The sequence below is a fragment of the Perca fluviatilis genome, chromosome 3 (genome assembly GCF_010015445.1).
Source record: "Perca fluviatilis chromosome 3, GENO_Pfluv_1.0, whole genome shotgun sequence".
NCBI lineage: Eukaryota > Metazoa > Chordata > Actinopteri > Perciformes > Percidae > Perca > Perca fluviatilis.
Genome location: NC_053114.1, coordinates 9,981,070 through 9,999,743, shown reverse-complemented (window position 1 = coordinate 9,999,743; position 18,674 = coordinate 9,981,070). Strand labels below are relative to the sequence as shown.

General features: G+C 40.1%; 1 protein-coding gene across 4 annotated transcripts in view; it reads right to left on the bottom strand.

Annotated features, from left to right (window-relative positions):
- The window catches only part of lrrk1 (leucine-rich repeat kinase 1), a 235,488-nt gene that overhangs the window by 96,896 nt on the left and 119,918 nt on the right, over positions 1-18,674 (bottom strand). For all 4 annotated transcript variants that reach the window (XM_039794699.1, XM_039794701.1, XM_039794700.1 and 1 more), the window contains 3 exons: positions 3,393-3,564; positions 3,130-3,299; positions 1,746-1,885 (listed from right to left, as the gene is read on the bottom strand). In XM_039794699.1, the coding sequence (XP_039650633.1) occupies positions 1,746-1,885; positions 3,130-3,299; positions 3,393-3,564 (482 nt within the window). The remainder of the gene's footprint in view (positions 1-1,745; positions 1,886-3,129; positions 3,300-3,392; positions 3,565-18,674) is intronic.

The window sequence follows — 18,674 nt, the reverse complement described above, 5'->3', positions numbered from 1 at the left end:
CCAGAGGCAATGGACTACAGCCAGTAGTAGGAGCTACTTCCGCATGTTTTCAACCCACCCATAGGGGGTTGGACTGTCGTCTTTACCCGAGTGTTGCCTAAGCAAAACGAGCGTCAGCCATCTTGAATCTTCGCTAAACAAGCTTCTCGGCAGAAAACAATCATGTGCATTTAAACTACCGCACATGTGTACCACCGGGATACATTGGTACAGATCGGAGAATATGCAGGAAGCTTTAATACAGACGGAATACTCGACACACTAGGTGAGCTTTGCCTGCTACCGGACCAGCACCTCAACCTGCGGTGTCTCCTTATGAAAATAGCTGGGGAAAGGGACCTCGACAGCAGTGAAACGCAGAATGAGGGCTGGACGGGGCAGGACTATGAGCTAGCTAGGTGGAAAGCAAACGCCAGCCGGCCACCTGTTCCATCAATCCTGCTTGCAAGTGTCCGCTCATTAGACAAACTGGACTACATCCAACTTCAACGAAACTCCCAACGTGAGTTCAGAGACTGCTGTAGTTTTGTTGTTGTGGAAACATGGCTGAACAACAGTGTACCGGACTATCTAGTTACCAGGCCTGCTGCTCTGTCGCCGGGTAAGACTAGTGGAGGTGGGCTGTGTTAACACTGACACTTAACTGCTGGTGTAGTTTGTGACCGTTAAATGCCGACCATTCTACATTAAACGCAAATTTACGGCTGTGTTTATACTCTGTGTTTACAGCCCACCAAGCGCTAATGCTAGTATGCGTTAACTGAACTTTACGGTGCCCATAATGTGTGTGCACTAAATGTAGCCCGTTTCGTATGTCGTTTTTTTTTTATGTTGTTTTTATATATTTTAAATGTGTAACACCACTTGAGCCATGGTGAAATGTTTCATGTATATGGATGAAATGACAATAAAACACTTGAGTTGAGTTGAATGCTGCCTCACTGTCTGTCTGTCTGTAAATGGTAGGCGTGGCTTGGGAGTGGACTTTAAAGCAGCGAAGCAAGTGCATTCAGGGATTTGGTGTCTTTCATCCATATCAGCCAAAAACACATTTTCTGGCCTATCTCGGCCTAGAAGGCACCAATTTAAAAAAAAAAATATATATAAAAAAATCACATTTCTACTACATAAGTGACTCAATTTAAAGATATATTCGTCTTTCCAACAGTGAAAAATCCCTTTAAGTATACCACATATTATACAACAATTCTTTAACAGCAACTGTGTTTATAGGTGGAACTAACAGTGAATTATGTATGGTTCAGCTTTTCTTTAACCTGCTCAGTCAAGTAATGTTGCTTTGGGGTGATGACATATTTATCTAATATAACCATTGTGAGCTTTAAATATTAGAAAAGAAGTCAAGATGTCTGGCTACTCCCTTATTTCACTGGTTACTCTAGCATGGAAATAGAAGTTTTTCTGTCTGTGCAGAGTCTCTCTTTTACAGGGCTGAGCATCTTTGAAGCTTTAATATTGGTTCCAATACACCTGACTTTTGGAAAAGATACTAATATAACACTGCTTTTTGGCAAACTATTATTTCTTCATTTAAGAAATGAGTCAAACTTGTCAGATCAGACAAATGGCTTTTAAATAATCAATTTGAATACAGAATGATATTAACAAAACTTTGAATTAAATCAGGAGAAAGACTAAGAATCTGAGGAAGTATTGAGAGCTGAAAGTCAGCACTCAACAGCTGGGTTACTGTGTCCACATAAACAGAGAGCAGTTGCACTGACCAGGGAACCACTGCTCAATCAGAGAGTTGACGTTGTCTGTGATGAAGGCCATGGCAGAGAAATCTCTCACATCTGACTGGCAGATGATCTTTATGCCTCCACTCTTCTTCCTCTTCCAGTTGACATCTGATGACTCCACACTGTGGAGACACAAACAAATGTCACTGCCTCATTTCACTGGAAGTCTGATCTGTTTTCACCACCTCACGATTCACAATGTACACATCAGCTTATGTGGAGCAACAGGAACCGTTGAGGCAGTTCAACATTCATTTTCTCATCCCTTTTATAAGTTGCATTTCTTTTAGATTTTCTGAACATTGCATATTTTAGTCAGTCAGTGTTTTGTGTGTCCCATTTTGTACATTAAGCTTCATAGTAATTTATAGATTGAGGAAAACTGTGATAGATAGAGAACCTGGGGGATGGAGCCTGGTCAGCCCTCAAGAAGACATGGGAAAGGGATCTGAATATTACACTGGATGATGAGGAGTGGGACAGAATCTGTAGGAATATTAAAACTATGTCACACGATGTGAGGGTGCGCCTCATTCAGGTCAATATTATGCAACGCTTCTATTGGACTCCCTCCAGATTGTTTAGAATTGGTCTGAAAGACCAACTTATTGGAAATGTAAGATAGAGTACGGGAAATTACTTCAAGTCCCATGGTCCTGTGATAAGATCCAGGAATTTTGGACCAGGATACATGACAACCTATGTCTGATTGCAGGGACCCAGGTTCCATTTAGCCCAAGATAATTTGTTCTGGGGGATGGGTGTTCATGTTGTGAGCTGTATGTTCTGTGTTCTGTAATAAAACAAAAAAAAAATGTTAATCTTAAAAAAGAAATGGGAGATAATATGCACTCCTGGAGCACAATATCCTCTGTCTATATTAAAAAAAAACGGAAACAGATTGAGAACTGAAACTGAAAATGTAAAACTTGGAATTATTAGCAATGAAATTAAAATACTGCAGCTTGAAAATGTAGGTAAATAAATTGCATATAGGCAGACCTAAGACATTAAGACACACACAGTATAATGTTTGGTGCATATTCGGAACAAAGATAGCTTGTTCTTAATGTTCAAACCCTTCTCAAAAAGACTATTTTTTAGAAATCCCCTGTAATGTTTAGGTTGAACTGTGGAACCTACTTCCTGTCAACCAGTATGCCGTTGAAGTTGACTGAATATTAGCTCCCACCTGCTATTTGGTTTTTGACTCAAGTCTGTTTATCCCCATTCAGAACTGGCTCCTTTCTGAGGCTCTGAATCTAACTGAAGCTCCACACCCTAACTTTCTCACACTCTTTATTTCCTCACTAAAGTATTTGTCTCATTTGATTACTGCCCACATCCTTCTAGCCCCATCTCTGACCTGAGGTAACCACCATCAAAAGTGACCAGCAGCCCCTCCTTCCAGTATATGGTCTGGCTGCGTCGGACTCTGAAGGTGCTGCAACGGTTCCTCTGCTGGGTTCCAGCAAAGCTGTAGATCACAGAGTTCCTGCTGCGCTGGCTCCTTGTGTTTCTTTTGGGCTCAAATGACTGAACAAAGACAACATTTCAAGCCACAGATGTAAAAAGCTGAAGGTGTTTAAGTACAATAGGTGAAAGAAGAGAATCTGTTGGTTTCAGTACCTGCAGGTCCATCTCTCTGAGGCTGATGAGCATCCTGGCAATGAAGCGCTCCCAAAATCCTGCAGGAACAAAGCTCATCAGGACAAGGCGCTGCAGGGTGTTGTTGGTCTGCTGACGGAAGCCGTGGATGTCCATGGCTGGCTTGGGGGGAAGAAGGTGGGGCAGTAGATAGCTACACCAAAAGTTAAGGAAAAGTGAAAAACACATTTAAAACTAGAAAATGTTTCAAGAAACTTTAGGTTTGCTTTGCTTGGCGCTAGTGACAGGATTTCTTTGTTCTTAGTGGGTTGCCTTGTCATTAGCTACTACTTTGCAGTTTTAAAAGTTCCCATATAGTAAAAAGTGAGATTTCCATGTCTTTTTCTTTTATAAAGCAGGTTGAGGTACTCAATCAGGTCAAAACTCAATCCACAGAGCCGTATTCAGAAACTGTGTAGTTCATCCAGTTCTTGCAGCAGGAGTATTTGCCCTTGCTGCAGGTTTTACCAGAAATCTCATCACGGTTGTGATGTCATAATTATACTATGTAAAGGTAAAAAAGTGCCGCTATAGCATCATTATATTCCCTGGCAGTACTCCGAGAGTGCAGCTGCAGAAGACCCCGAAACGCTGACCAATCAGAGCAGACTGGTATTTGTTAGGAGGGGATCTTAAAGAGACAGGCACTAAAATGGAGCGTTGAAGCATGAAGTGTTTTTTGAACATTACAGCATGTTCTAGCAGAAACCCGAAATACAAGAATGAACCTGAATGTGAGCATGATATGGGATATTTAAGTGGTTGTGTAACCCACATGACTTTGGGCTAATGGAATTTATATATGTATGTATATATACAGTACAGGCCAAAAGTTTGGACACACCTTCTCATTCAATGCGTTTTCTTTATTTTCATGACTATTTACATTGTAGATTCTCACTGAAGGCATCAAAACTATGAATGAACACATATGGAATTATGTACTTAACAAAAAAGTGTGAAATAACTGAAAACATGTCTTATATTTTAGATTCCTCAAAGTAGCCACCCTTTGCTTTTTTGATAGCGCTGCAAACCCTTGGTGTTCTCTCAATGAGCTTCATGAGGTAGTGTAATGGGAAAATTACATTTAAGCACAATTCCTTATATTTTTATGTTTAATTTGTACTTTACTGCTCTCACAAATGCTTAAAGAGTCTATCTCATTTCCCACATGCAGATTTATATTCTAACTTTGTGAGACATGCAGTCTGGAACATTATGTGAGCACTGTTAGCCTGAACCGATAAAGGTACAAGGTCACCCTAAAACTATCATGTTTTCCCATGCCAGTTTAGCTGTAACTGGTGGGATGACAGTCGTACAGGGAGGAGGAGGTGAGATGGCTCCGAGATGTCTCTTGTATTCATCTGATTGTCTTCATGTGTATAAGATTGCCTGTCAAAATTGTAGCGTCATAATAATCCAAGTGCGTATGTGCGGTCACCTGAAGATGCATATAAGCCTGGTGTTCTTGTTCACTCATTTGAGAAACTGACTCCACACTGGGCTGCGGCCTTTTGTGAAATCATGTTGATCCTATTTGCAAATATATCTTTTTTAATAAAATACAAAAACCCAACTTGGTTTTAGTCTCAGTCTGTCTTATTGTTTTCAATTTACTAAACTCTCAAACTCTTCCCACTGCTGCAAAGGAAACTTCCACGACAAACATGGCGACGAGGATGGGATATCATGTGCAGGGGTCAGATAAAAGAGACTCCGTGGTTGACTGAGGACTCGCGATCCGAGATCCAACGATCTTCGCCTCTACCTCGCCCAAAAAGCATTCAGAGAGAGAGGATCAGAAACCACGGAGGACTCTACTGACCCAACACTGATCTATAAAGACGGAAGCAATTCCACGCAGCAGGGTAAGATCACACTCTAATTTAAATTAAATTAGAGTAATTTGAATTGGCTGAAGTAAAAATACAGAAACAAATACTGACGTTGGATACTGAGATAGGATAAACATTGGGGTTGTTTGTATAGATTTTGTTGGTATTTTTAAGGTTGTATAGATAGATACATAATTGTGACTTTGCTTTATAGATTTTCGGGGGACAAATCTAATTAGATTTTTAAAGCTAAATCTAATAAACAGTTTTTTGGCACCATAAAACTGATCCACGCACGGGTGTGACTTTGCTTTGTAGATTTTCGGGGGACAAATCTAATTAGGTTTTGAAGTAAATCTAATAAACAGTTTTTCAGAAACTGTTAGGTTTTTTTGTGTTTGGATTTTCCGAAATAAGATAGAAACCTGGCCTTACAGTGACGATTGTAAGTAGGATAGAAGTACTTCTTCCCAGTGTAATGGGTAACGGGTCGAGCGGATCCGGGTCACACGTCCCTAGGGGAACCGTGGTGGGTGACATGGTGCGAGAATACGGCTCAAAAAAAGCCTGGAGTGTCTGCCGTATTGGTCGAAAAATTTTGTTTTTTCCTTTAAATTGGGGCAAATTGAAAATATTCAAACAGGAATTAGGAGAACAAGAGAAAAAACTAATGAAAAAGACAAAATTAAGAGGATTTAAAGCTACTGAGTACAGGAAAAACTAAAGGTATGATTCAGGGAAAGATTGCAAAAAACACACATACACCAATAACCTCTTCATCAGTTCAGAAAGACAAGTTGGAGAAACGGAGGGACGAAGAGGACACAGACTCAACTAAAGAACGAGTACGTGAGAAAACCATGTTTGAAGCGTTTGTCTGCATGTTACAACAGGCTGGTGGGCAACATATGGAGCGCGGACCCGAAAAAGGCCGAGGCGGGTACCGTGGGCAAAATGATGAGCCCAACGAACCAGACCAGTGTTGGTACTGCAAGGACTTTGGACATTGGGTATGTAATTGCTCGAAGAAAAAGCAAAAAACACCTCAGACAGAGAACAACACCTGTCCCTCTGTTTGACTGAGTCCAAAAGCTGATAAGGAAGGTAGTGCTAAAAAACATACACACACTTACTTCATGCAATGAAGAAATGCTTGGCACTGATACACTGTTTTTTGTTTTTGCTAATTAGGGACAATTGATAAGTTAGAAAGTTCTGAAAAAGGAATCTAATCAGTTAAACCATTATAGTATGTTATCTTCTGAAACCTAGAAGAAAATGCCTACTACTGAGTGTAAAGTTAAAGGGGTTCCACTCACATAACTTGATTATTAGAGCTAAAGATTTGACACTGAAGTGCAGTGGTCATTCTATTTGGTCAATTGGGAATACAGGTTAAACGGTAAAAGAACAATTTTCTGTTCCTTTCTCATATACATGGGAAACTTTTTTTTTTGGTGTCTGATTTATGTCCACTTATTTTGCTTAGGTAGTGATTTAATGTGCACTTTTAACATTGGCTTAACCTCAACACCTGATGGATTGAGAATGTATCGTAATGATCATCTAACAAAACCACATTTGTTAATCACAGTGTGGCTGAAATGACCTCACTGAGGCGGCGTCTGTAATCAGCCCTGCCTCTCACTGCATGAAACCTGACAACCTGCACTACACAGCTCATGTTACTACAGGGCCTGATGAAGAATGCTCAAAACGGTTCTTTAGAGACATAATGACAGTTTGACAACCTCACATCTGATTTGGACTGATACTGACTGTGTTGTAGCTGTATGCTTGACTGACAACCAATATTGTTTTGTTTTAGTGCCCAGCTTGTGTTTTTTCTACATCTCTCAAGGCTGCATCTGCTTTTTCCGTCCTCGAAAGAAAGTTTTTTGGTACAGTGCTGTTTTCATGTAAAATGAACAGAATAGCAGCTTTTTCAGTTTTAGTGTTAATGATTAGGATTTTTTTTTTTACTTGAGCCTGTCACGTAAAAATGTCTGTACACGTTCCTGAGGTCACTGTAAGACTTTTTGCTGCCGAAGCTATTGAAGCGTTCGTGAATATGAAACTGGCTTCCCCGACGCTGGGACTGCCAGATCCCTAAAAACAGTTTATGCAGACCGTTGATAAGCACAAGAGCTGCGTGACTCTGTGTTGCTGCAACACCACGACGACAAACTCCGTCCGGTTGCAAATTTCTCTGCTAAACTTGATTCTGCCGCTCGAAGCATTAAATACGCCCTTTTCCACATTCTGTATCACACATTTTGGGGGAACAGAATGAAAAACTCTATTTATCTGTGGCCAGGTACCTTAGATATTACTGCTCTGTTAGATTGCAAACTGTCACTCTAACAGATTCACTGTTCTTAACCCTGATTTTCTCCCCACACACCAGATGACAGAGAGAAACAATGGTGTTGCAGAGCTCAAGGTGGTCTGAATACCACGACCTGACCTCTCTGACACACCTCTCACTAACCCTGATTTCATTTTTTTTTTTTTTTAGGTTAACAGTTCTTCTTCCAGAGACTCTAGCAGTGGCCTAACCGTGTGGGCTTCTCTGTTGTAGGTGTTTCTGATGCTATCCGATTTGGACCTCTGCCATCTCATCTCTCAGTACAAGCAGTAGAGCTCATTCTTCCTAACAGAAGGCTATCCAGCTTTTTCTTTCCTAATTTTGCAAAGTTGACACATGGGTTAAAAACCATGTGTAAAATGGGGGGATGATTAGTATGATGGAAATACAATTGAGGGAAAAACAGTTGTTTCACAATGGTGAAGCAACATTGGTTCACAAATGATTTCTTTTTGGATCAAGACTACTGTCAGGCAGTGTAGGAGCCAAAGCCCTACTCACTGAAATAATTCCAAAATGGACAAATTCCTACCAAAATCTCAAGTATAGTGGTTTGCATTCAAAATGCAACATGCCTACATTTGACAAAAGCTCTGCTTATTGTACTGAGGTATAGAATGTGCACGCGCAAGCGACTTAACCTGTCACCCTTTTGAGATTTTGTTTACAGCACCTCCACACATTGGACTTGGGTAAAGAGGACACCCACCAGATACACCACTGTGTGAGGACCAAATGGTAACGTATTGTGTCTCACTGCAAAAGGCACAAATTCCTGATGACATGCTAACAAACACAATGAGAGCAGTAGAGCCACTCAGTGAGGTGATTGGTTAACCCTCACTGTAGACTAAGCTTACAGAGCAGCAAGGCCATAGCAACACACACACACACACTCAGAGATAAGAGAAAAACAGGAGTTGTGCATGTACAGTAAATGGTTCAGCAATGATTTTTGATATAGTTTTTGTCCTACATTATAGAATGTGATATGTGCCCATATCAGGTAACAAATTGGATAAATAGAGGTCAAATTGGAAGTACTTAGGTTTGTTCTATAGGCCTAAAAACTTTAATTCATAATGATTTTTAGAACTACCAGACAGCGGTTAGTATAACTTTGGGTTGCAAACTAAAGATAAAAAGAAAATAAACAACATAATTCTGTTTAATTCGTCTTAGTTTATTGGTTATATTGAAACCAATACAGGTTGATATGAGATTTCAGCCTAAAAACAGTTAATTTAATATTGTACTCTAGTGAGTTTTTTCAGTAAAACTGCACTAAAGACTTTGTTTGTATTTTGATTTGCTATATCACAAATAGGTTAAAACTAAATTAATTGATGTTGACGTTGAAAACACTTTGGTGAATGGTTTTCTTTTAAAAGAAATGATTTATTGAATTTTGTGTTGCTTTTATTCAGGTTTTGCTGTGTAACACAGGACAGTGTTAATGGCTAAACCACTGAACAGATTTATATGTGCTGCGTTTTTTGAGTCATGAGCTTGTCATGCCTCAAATAGAAGGGATATAGTAGCAATAATAAATAGGGTGTTTAATGAATGGGGTGTTCACATAATTTTTTTAAATTTAAAAACTATTCTAAAGAAAACTTAGTTTTGTTTTGATTGACTTTCACTATTTACTGAAACACAACCCTTAAAGTAATCTAAAAGAGAACAATTACAAAAGCAGTGTTTCCTTTTTAGCACAATTTGTATGGATTTTATAGAGTTAAACCAGCATGAGGGAAAGAAATGCGGTTTTATAATTATTGATATTCATTAAAATAAGCAGACACTTTTCCAAGTGATAATATTGATAAAAGAACAAATAATGCTTCTTGGAGCTCTGTTTTGTGCCACACGGCGCCTCATTTGTGTCAGTCGCGTCCATCTCACTCCCCCTCCAGCTGCAGGACCAGTAAAAACTGTCTGGAGGTACGGACCAGCAGACGGACTGAGAGAAGGAGGGGGGGAGCAAGAGACCGTTCTGCTCTGACACATCTGACGCACTGTGAAGTTAAGTAGCACACAGACTCACATTCTGAAAATACACACACTATTAGGAGAAGATAATTAGAAGTACTTATTTTTACTTTTAAGATAAGTATTCAGTTATTGTGTTTTGTTTGTTTAAAGTACGTTTCGTTGTTCGAATCTGAATTGGATTGATGAAAATTGTATAGAAATAACTTTGGCTTTAGGTAAAGTCTGACATAAAACATCCGTAAACTATTTTTGGGTAAATACAGGCATAAATGATCCATTCAAAGACTTCCTAGAAACCTGGTTTGAAAAGGGGAATACCTTAATTAGTATTTTTCTAGACTCTTGCAGTTGCTGCATGGTGACCTGTGTAAGTTGTGTAAGGTTTGGGTAAGTGCTGAGATGGTGTTTGAAACCATGATGATTAAATGTATCAACAACTTGGAGATATGATTAAGACTAAATATCTAAATGAAAATGTTTAATGTTGATGTGACTGCTTAATGATTACATTATGAGTAATGTACTAAGACAATGGTATACACATATTCATTTAATATTTACTCTCATATTTATATGTTTACACGAAAAGTAAAATATAATATAAGTTAAAGATAACTCTTATAAACAGTAAAAGATAATACTTTTATACCATAAAGATAATAATATATAATATACTAGTATACTTTATAAATAGAAGGGATAACAATTCAGTCAGGAAAAGCTTAGAGGAAACAAGAGCTTTAGAGAGAAGTGCACTGGATGACAGTCTATGAGAGACTGGCTCAGGTTACAGCAGGCGTGTCCAGCGAGGAGGAGTCTGCCACAAGACCTTGTGTCTCTGAGCTTTCAGCACACCAACATAAAAACTTGAATTGACTCAAATGCCTAAAAGTTTAGAAAAAACAAGAAGTTGCCTTTCAGGCCAGTTCCTGCTGGTACCAGAGAGCTAAAAGTACTTTTGAATTAGGACAATAGGTTTCCTATTAATGGATTGTATAGGAGTTCAATTTAACGGTTACTTTCAATCGGAAGTCAATTATATTTGATCTACTTCTTGCTTTCATCTGAGGGAATTTAGCCCACACTGGGGAAATTCATATAGGTGATAAACGAACAGTTGGTTTTTGATTTCAAAGACAAATTATGTAATTTTTAGGAATAACTAATTTGGATTTCAAAGACAAAAAAGTTAGTATCAGAATTTTGTCAAATGCTTACAGATGCTATTTGTAATCTGACATATTTGGGTTAAAAAGAATTAGGATTTTTGTACACAAAACATATGTTTATGAAATATAATGTTTTATTGTCATCAAACTGCCCGACTAATATATAGGCCTACAAGTCCAACAAATGATTAGTTGCTAAATCAATTAATTGATTGACAGAAAAACTGCTTTGATCGTTTCCAGTTTCAAAAAATGTGAGGACTTTTCGATATTGGTGTTTTTTGTACCTTAAGTACATATTTTTAATGGAATATTGGTGGTAACAGAAAATGTTTACTATAACTATCTGTATGAACCTTGTTTAATTGACAAACCCCAATGTAGCAATATTTTTGAATCAATGATGACATAGATCAAACTTTGAAAAGCAGTGTGTTTAAATGCTCCTTCTTACAGAGGCTCAAAACAGCCAAGAAGAGGACCACACACACACACACACACACACACACACACACACACACACACACACACACACACACACACACACGAAACAATGGTAAAGATTGTTTCCAACGATTTGTCAAGTGCTAGCAACCTCTGACAATAGAAGACATGGACATGGAAGACGCGCTATTTGCAAAAAATATATGTAATCATTAAAGTAATTTGTGTATTGTGATTAGGTTGTAATCAAGGGGGTGGAATTATAATAGGAAAATTACATTTAATCACCTTATATTTTTATGTTTAAATCTTTACTTTGCTCTCACAAATGCTTAAAGAGTCTATCTCATTTCCAACATGCAGATTTATATTCTAACTTTGTGAGACATGCAGTCTGGAACATTATGTGAGCACTGTTAGCCTGAACCGATAAAGGTATACAAGGTCACCCTAAAACTATCATGTTTTCCCATGCCAGTTTAGCTGTAACTGGGGGATGACAGGCGTACAGGGAGGAGGAGGTGAGATGGTCTCGAGATGTCTCTTGTATTCATCTGATTGTCTTCATGTGTATAAGATTGCCTGTCAAAATTGTAGCGTCATAATAATCCAAGTGCGTATGTGCTGTCACCTGAAGATGCATATAAGTCTGGTGTTCTTGTTCACTCATTTGAGAAACTGACTCCACACTGGGCTGCGGCCTTTTGTGAAATCATGTTGATCCTATTTGCAAATATATCTTTTTTAATAAAATACAAAAACCCAACTTGGTTTTAGTCTCAGTCTGTCTTATTTGTTTTCAATTTACTAAACTCTCAAACTCTTCCCCCTGCTGCAAAGGAAACTTCCACGACAGTAGTCACCTGAAATGGTTTTCACTTCACAGGTGTGCCTTGTCAGGGTTAATTAGTGGAATTTTTTTCCCTTATTAATGGAGTTGGGACCATCAGTTGTGTTGTGCAGAATTCAGGTTGATACACAGCCGACAGCCCTATTAGACAACTGTTAGAATTCATATTATGGCAAGAACCAATCAGCTACAGTGCCTTGCGAAAGTATTCGGCCCCCTTGAACGTTTCGACCTTTTGCCACATTTCAGGCCTCAAACATAAAGATATAAAACTGTAATTTTTTGTGGAGAATCAACAACAAGTGGGTCCCAATTATGAAGTGGAACGAAATTCATTGGCTATTTCAAACTTTTTAACAAATAAAAACTGAAAAGTGGGCGGCAAAATTATTCAGCCCCCTTACTTTCAGTGCAGCAAACTCTCTCCAGAAGTTCAGTGAGGATCTCTGAATGATCCAATGTTGACCTAAATGACTAATGATGATAAATATAACTCCAGCTGTGTGTAATCAAGTCTCCGTATAAAATGCACCTGCTCTGTGATAGTCTCAGAGGTCCGTGTAAAGCGCGAGAGCATCATGAAGAACAAGGAACACACCAGGCAGGTCCGAGATACTGTTGTGGAGAAGTTTAAAGCCGGATTTGGATACAAAAAGATTTCCCAAGCTTTAAACATCCCAAGGAGCACTGTGCAAGCGATAATATTGAAATGGAAGGAGTATCAGACCACTACAAATCTACGAAGACCGGCCGTCCCTCTAAACTTTCAGCTCATACAATGAGAAGACTGATCAGAGATGCAGCCAAGAGGCCCATGATCACTCTGGATGAACTGCAGAGATCTACAGCTGAGGGTGGGAGACTCTGTCCATAGGACAACAATCAGTCGTATACTGCACAAATCTGGCCTTTATGGAAGAGTGGCAAGAAGAAAGCCATTTCTTAAAGATATCCATAAAAAGTGTCGTTAAAGTTTGCCAAAAGCCACCTGGGAGACACACCAAACATGTGGAAGAAGGTGCTGTGGTCAGATGAAACAAAAATCGAACTTTTTGGCAACAATGCAAAACGTTATGTTTGGCGTAAAAGCAACACAGCTCATCACCCTGAACACACCATCCCCACTGTCAAACATGGTGGTGGCAGCATCATGGTTTGGGCCCTGCTTTTCTTCAGCAGGGACAGGGAAGATGGTTAAAATTGATGGGAAGATGGATGGAGCCAAATACAGGACCATTCTGGAAGAAAACCTGATGGAGTCTGCAAAAGACCTGAGACTGGGACGGAGATTTGTCTTCCAACAAGACAATGATCCAAAACATAAAGCAAAATCTACAATGGAATGGTTCACAAATAAACATATCCAGGTGTTAGAATGGCCAAGTCAAAGTCCAGACCTGAATCCAATCGAGAATCTGTGGAAAGAACTGAAAACTGCTGTTCACAAACGCTCTCCATCCAACCTCACTGAGCTCGCGCTGTTTTGCAAGGAGGAATGGGCAAAATTGTCAGTCTCTCGATGTGCAAAACTGATAGAGACATACCCCAGCGACTTTACAGCTGTAATCGCAGCAAAAGGTGGCGCTTACACAGTATTAACTTTAAGGGGGCTGAATAATTTTGCACGCCCAATATTTCAGTTTTTTATTTGTTTAAAAGGTTTGAAATATCCAATAAATTTCGTTCCACTTCATGATTGTGTCCCACTTGTTGTTGATTCTTCACAAAAAATTACAGTTTTATATCTTTATGTTTGAGGCCTGAAATGTGGAAAAAGGTCGAAAAGTTCAAGGGGGCCGAATACTTTCGCAAGGCACTGTAAGTAAAGAGAAACGAGTGGCCATCATTACTTTAACAAATGAAGGTTAGTCAGTCCGGAAAAATTGCGAAAACTTTGAATGTGTCCCCAAGTGCAGTCGCAAAAACCATTAAGCGCTACAACAAAACTGGCTCACATGAGGACCGCCCCAGGAAAGGAAGACCAAGAGTCACCTCTGCTGCTGAGGATAAGTTCATCTGAGTCACCAGCCTCAGAAATCGCAAGTTAACAGCAGCTCAGATTAGAGACCAGATGAATGCCACACAGAGTTCTAGCAGCAGACACATCTCTAGAACAACTTGTTAAGAGGAGACTGCGCGAATCAGGCTTTCATGGTCAAATAGCTGCTAGGAAACCACTGCTAAGGAGAGGCAACAAGCAGAAGAGATTTGTTTGGGCCAAGAAACACAAGGATTGGACATTTGACCAGTGGAAATCTGTGCTTTGGTCTGAGGAGTCGAAATTTGAGATCTTTGGTTCCAACCACCGTGTCTTCGTGTGACGCAGAAAAGGTGAATGGATGGATTCTACATGCCTGGTTCCCACCGTGAAGCATGGAGGAGGAGGTGTGATGGTGTGAGGCTGCTTTGCTGGTGACACTGTTGGGGATTTATTCAAAATTGAAGGCATACTGAACCAGCATGGCTACCACAGCATCCTGCAGCGACATGCCATCCCATCCGGTTTGCGTTTAGTTGGACCATCATTTATTTTTCAACAGGACAATAACCCCAAACGCACCTCCAGGCTGTGTAAGGGCTATTTGACCAAGAAGGAGAGTGATGGAGTGCTGCGCCAGATGACCTGGTCTCCACAGTCACCGGACCTGAACCCAATCGAGATGGTTTGGGGTGAGCTGGACCGCAGAGTGAATGCAAAAGGGCCAACAAGTGCTTAGCATCTCTGGGAACTCCTTCAAGACTGTTGGAAAACCATTTCAGGTGACTACCTCTTGAAGCTCATCAAGAGAATGCCAACAGTGTGCAAAGCAGTAATCAGAGCAAAGGGGGGCTACTTTGAGGAATCTAAATATAAGACATGTTTTCAGTTATTTCACACTTTTTTGTTAAAGCGCCCATATTATGCTCATTTTCAGGTTCATAATTGTATTTTAAGGTTGTACCAGAATAGGTTTACATGGTTTAATTTTCAAAAAACACCATATTTTTGTTGTACTGCACAGCTCTCTCTCACTGCTGCAGATCCTCTTTTCACCTGGTTTCTGTTTTAGCTACAGAGTGAGACCTCTTTTCTTCTTCTTCTTCTGTACTATCTTTGATTGCACTCGCACATGCTCAGTAGCTCAGATGTAGATCATGTCAGCTAGCTAGCTCCATAGAAGTAAAAGACAGGCTGTTTCTCCAACTTCAGTCAGTTACAAGGCAGGATTAGCTGGGAGACTTCTAAATGAGGGCGCATATGTAAGTAGTTCTTTTGTAGATTATGGTGAACTTGTGTGTTGTAGCAGTGCTTTGCTATTGAGAACGAGGTACCATGCTAGAGTTAGCATTAGCTACGAGCTAACGGCTGCGGTTAGCCAGCTCATTTCGGATTGTGACGTCACAGTCCGAGCCGATTTTGAACAGCTCACCAGGAGACTGAAGGCAGGACACATTCAGAAACCGTATCTCACTCAAAACAGCATGGATGGATTTATTTCAAAGTTTGTATGTGTGTGGAAGCACCAGAGACACAAAAGAACACCCCAAATACCAGAAAAAGTGTTTTTTTCATAATATGGGCACTTTAAGTACATAATTCCACGTGTTCATTCATAGTTTTGATGCCTTCAGTGAGAATCTACAATGAAAATAAAGGAAACACATTGAATGAGAAGGTGTGTCCAAACTTTTGGCCTGTACTGTGTGTGTGTGTGGTTGTGTGTGTGTGTGGTGTGTGTGTGTGTATATATATATATATATATATATATATATATATATATATATATATATATATATATGTATTTGTGGTAATGAATGGGTGAATTAAATCACTAGATGCATGTATGTAGACAAGTTGCTAGAGAATGCACGTAGGTATATAGGTTTGAGGCATTGTCCAATCATAGTGAGCAAACTGAGTGACGGACATGTCCATTTAAGCCAATCAGGCGCAAGTAGGAATAACTGCATGGCCTACCTGTCTGAGCTAAAAAAACTGCGGAGGAAAGACTAACGTGAGGAGAGATAACAGGAGTTTATGGAGAAATCCTGCCGTTTTATTGTCAAGAGCTTGAGAATATAGAGATATATTGGTGTTAGATCTTGCAGAGATAGTTGACGGTTAGTTGGGTCTTTGCATCTGCGAGGCCTCGTTGGAACTTGACTTCTTCGCTATTGAATCTGTTGGGCAAAAAGAAAAAAAAACGCGCAAGGTGTTTCCTCCGTGTTATCTTTCTTCAACTAGTTCGACAATTAAGTTGTGGAGATCTCGTGGTTGTGCTGGGTACCGCCATTTTGGGTGTGTCCAGGCTGCTACACAGAATTGTTGTGTCACCCACAGTGGTTAAATTGGCTTTTGTAGGGAGGGGGAGCCCTTATTTACGGGGAATGGACGTCATTCAAAATCGCGCTGTAAAATGACTTAATGTGTTTTTACACCAAACGGGCACTTTTTCCAGTATTAACGTGTAAGGTAGGGTTGATTAGTTCAAACAAAGAGAAATACTTTACAATTCACTTACTTTATTATTATTTTTACCTTTTATAGGCTAATTTTAACAGGCTGGCAACGGATTTCACCCTTGGAAAATGTATGAAATTGAACATGTTTGAAAATATTGGTTGGCAAATATGTAAACATCTTTTTAAACAAGAAAATTATGTTGATTTAAGAGAATCAGAAACCACTATTATAGCCTTTTTAACAGTGATTGGCTTGCCCAGCTTGTTAATAGCCAGTGTATGTTCATTTTAGCTTCCAGTTTGTTAGATGGCACCAACATTTGGTCTAATCATAACTGGCCTGGCCAAGGTTTTGTTTCCAGATTTGTGTGCTGACTTATGATGTGGGGGTCTGGGGGTCCTCCCCCAGAATAGTTTTTAGCATTAAACACTTTATTTCCTGCATTTTGGTGAATTTGTATGCACCTACTTCTACCTTTTTCTGAATAAATATGCCTGAAATATCTTTATGTAAAGGGAAACATTACAATCCAAATATAAAAACATAATGGAAAATATTGCAGTAAGGCTGTCAGGCATTCTGTATTGCATTCATCTATTTATTCTCCTTTAGATCGACTTTTCTAATTATATCTGAGTCAGCACACATGTAGCTTAGGCCTAATTTATTCTTCCCTCTTTTGCATCTTTTGTTGGGGAAGTAACCTCTGTAAATGTGCATATGACAATTATTCACCTCAGTGATACATTATTCATTTAATAAATCCCTGGACTGTAATATTTCAGATGTTTGAGCAAGATTTCTGCTCATGTCCAAAAACTTTGTGCACATTCAAAATATAACTCATCCCACCTGTGCTCTCTGAGATTTGGAGGAGTCGTGATATTTTGTGAAAAATAAAGTTATAATAGGCTATTAGCCTACAAGAATAAAGTCACTATATTTCAGAAAATAATCTACCTGCACCGTAGTCTGCTGCGCATTATGTGATTGGTCTGCTGATACGGTAGATCTCAGACCGTCTGACAGACACAGAGCGCCGTTTGAGACGTTTAGGGAAGTGGCTGTACGCTGCTCTACATCGGAGGTGGAAACACGAAACTTATGGCAGAAATGCATGGAGCACAAACGCGACACATTTGCCGCAGCATGTCGCCAGCAGAGAGCATCCATAAACCTGAAGCTGCCCAGCTTTTTACAGCGAGAATGGGCACAAAGCGACGTCAAGTTTCATATTTGTCAGTCAACTTTTCAAAATACATTTGGGGCTGAAGCCCCGGCAAAATGTTTGATGCTGAAGGAGACGGAGCTGAGCTCCGGCAGGGTGTGTAGTGGACCTGAGTAGTGATGACGAACTGACCGAAGAACCGGTTATTAACCCGATTCGTGTCACTGAGCCGGGAGAATCGAGTGCCATACGTCAATGAACCGACTCACTCCTGTTTTTTACCTCATTAGCGCCTCCACTGGAGTGGTGGTAGAATCAATCAGGAAATGGGCTACCTCGAGCAGCACGATTCATTGGACTGAAAGAGTTGTTAAGAGAGTTGTAGAGACCGTGCACCTGGCTACTGCCGAGAGTCTGCACTGCCGAGTCGAGACCGCGTAATCGTTAACAACCGCTCGGCGGTATATAACAAACGGTTTGTCTAACGGTTCTCGGCAAGTTTGAGTTATTAACCAAGCCTTGTTTCTGATGCATCTTAGGTGATTGTGTTCGGAAATTCACACATTATTGATTGGGAAGTGCATCACATACAAATACACGTTATCTTAGTTATGTTAAGTTAAATGTTAGAGAAGTGAATGTTACAGGCTGTCACGAGCAGACCGGGCGGGCACCCGGCTACTGCCGAGACCGGGAGTAGCCGGATGCTGCAGCCGCAGGCACGTGAACCGTTGACCGAATCTATAGACTCGGTTCGCCAACCAACAACCGTCCGGTTGAACCGACTCGCGTAAAAGAGCCGGTTGTCACATCACTAGACCTGAGGAGGCGGAGCTGTGCTCCGGTGTGCTCCGGCCCAATTTAACCTCTGGTCACCCAGGATTGATGGCGAGCCTTCCCCCCAGGAGTCTGTTCATGTACACTGTATCCGCTGGTGCGGTAGGACAGCTTTTGCACACATTCATTTCTGTACACCTGGACTGAA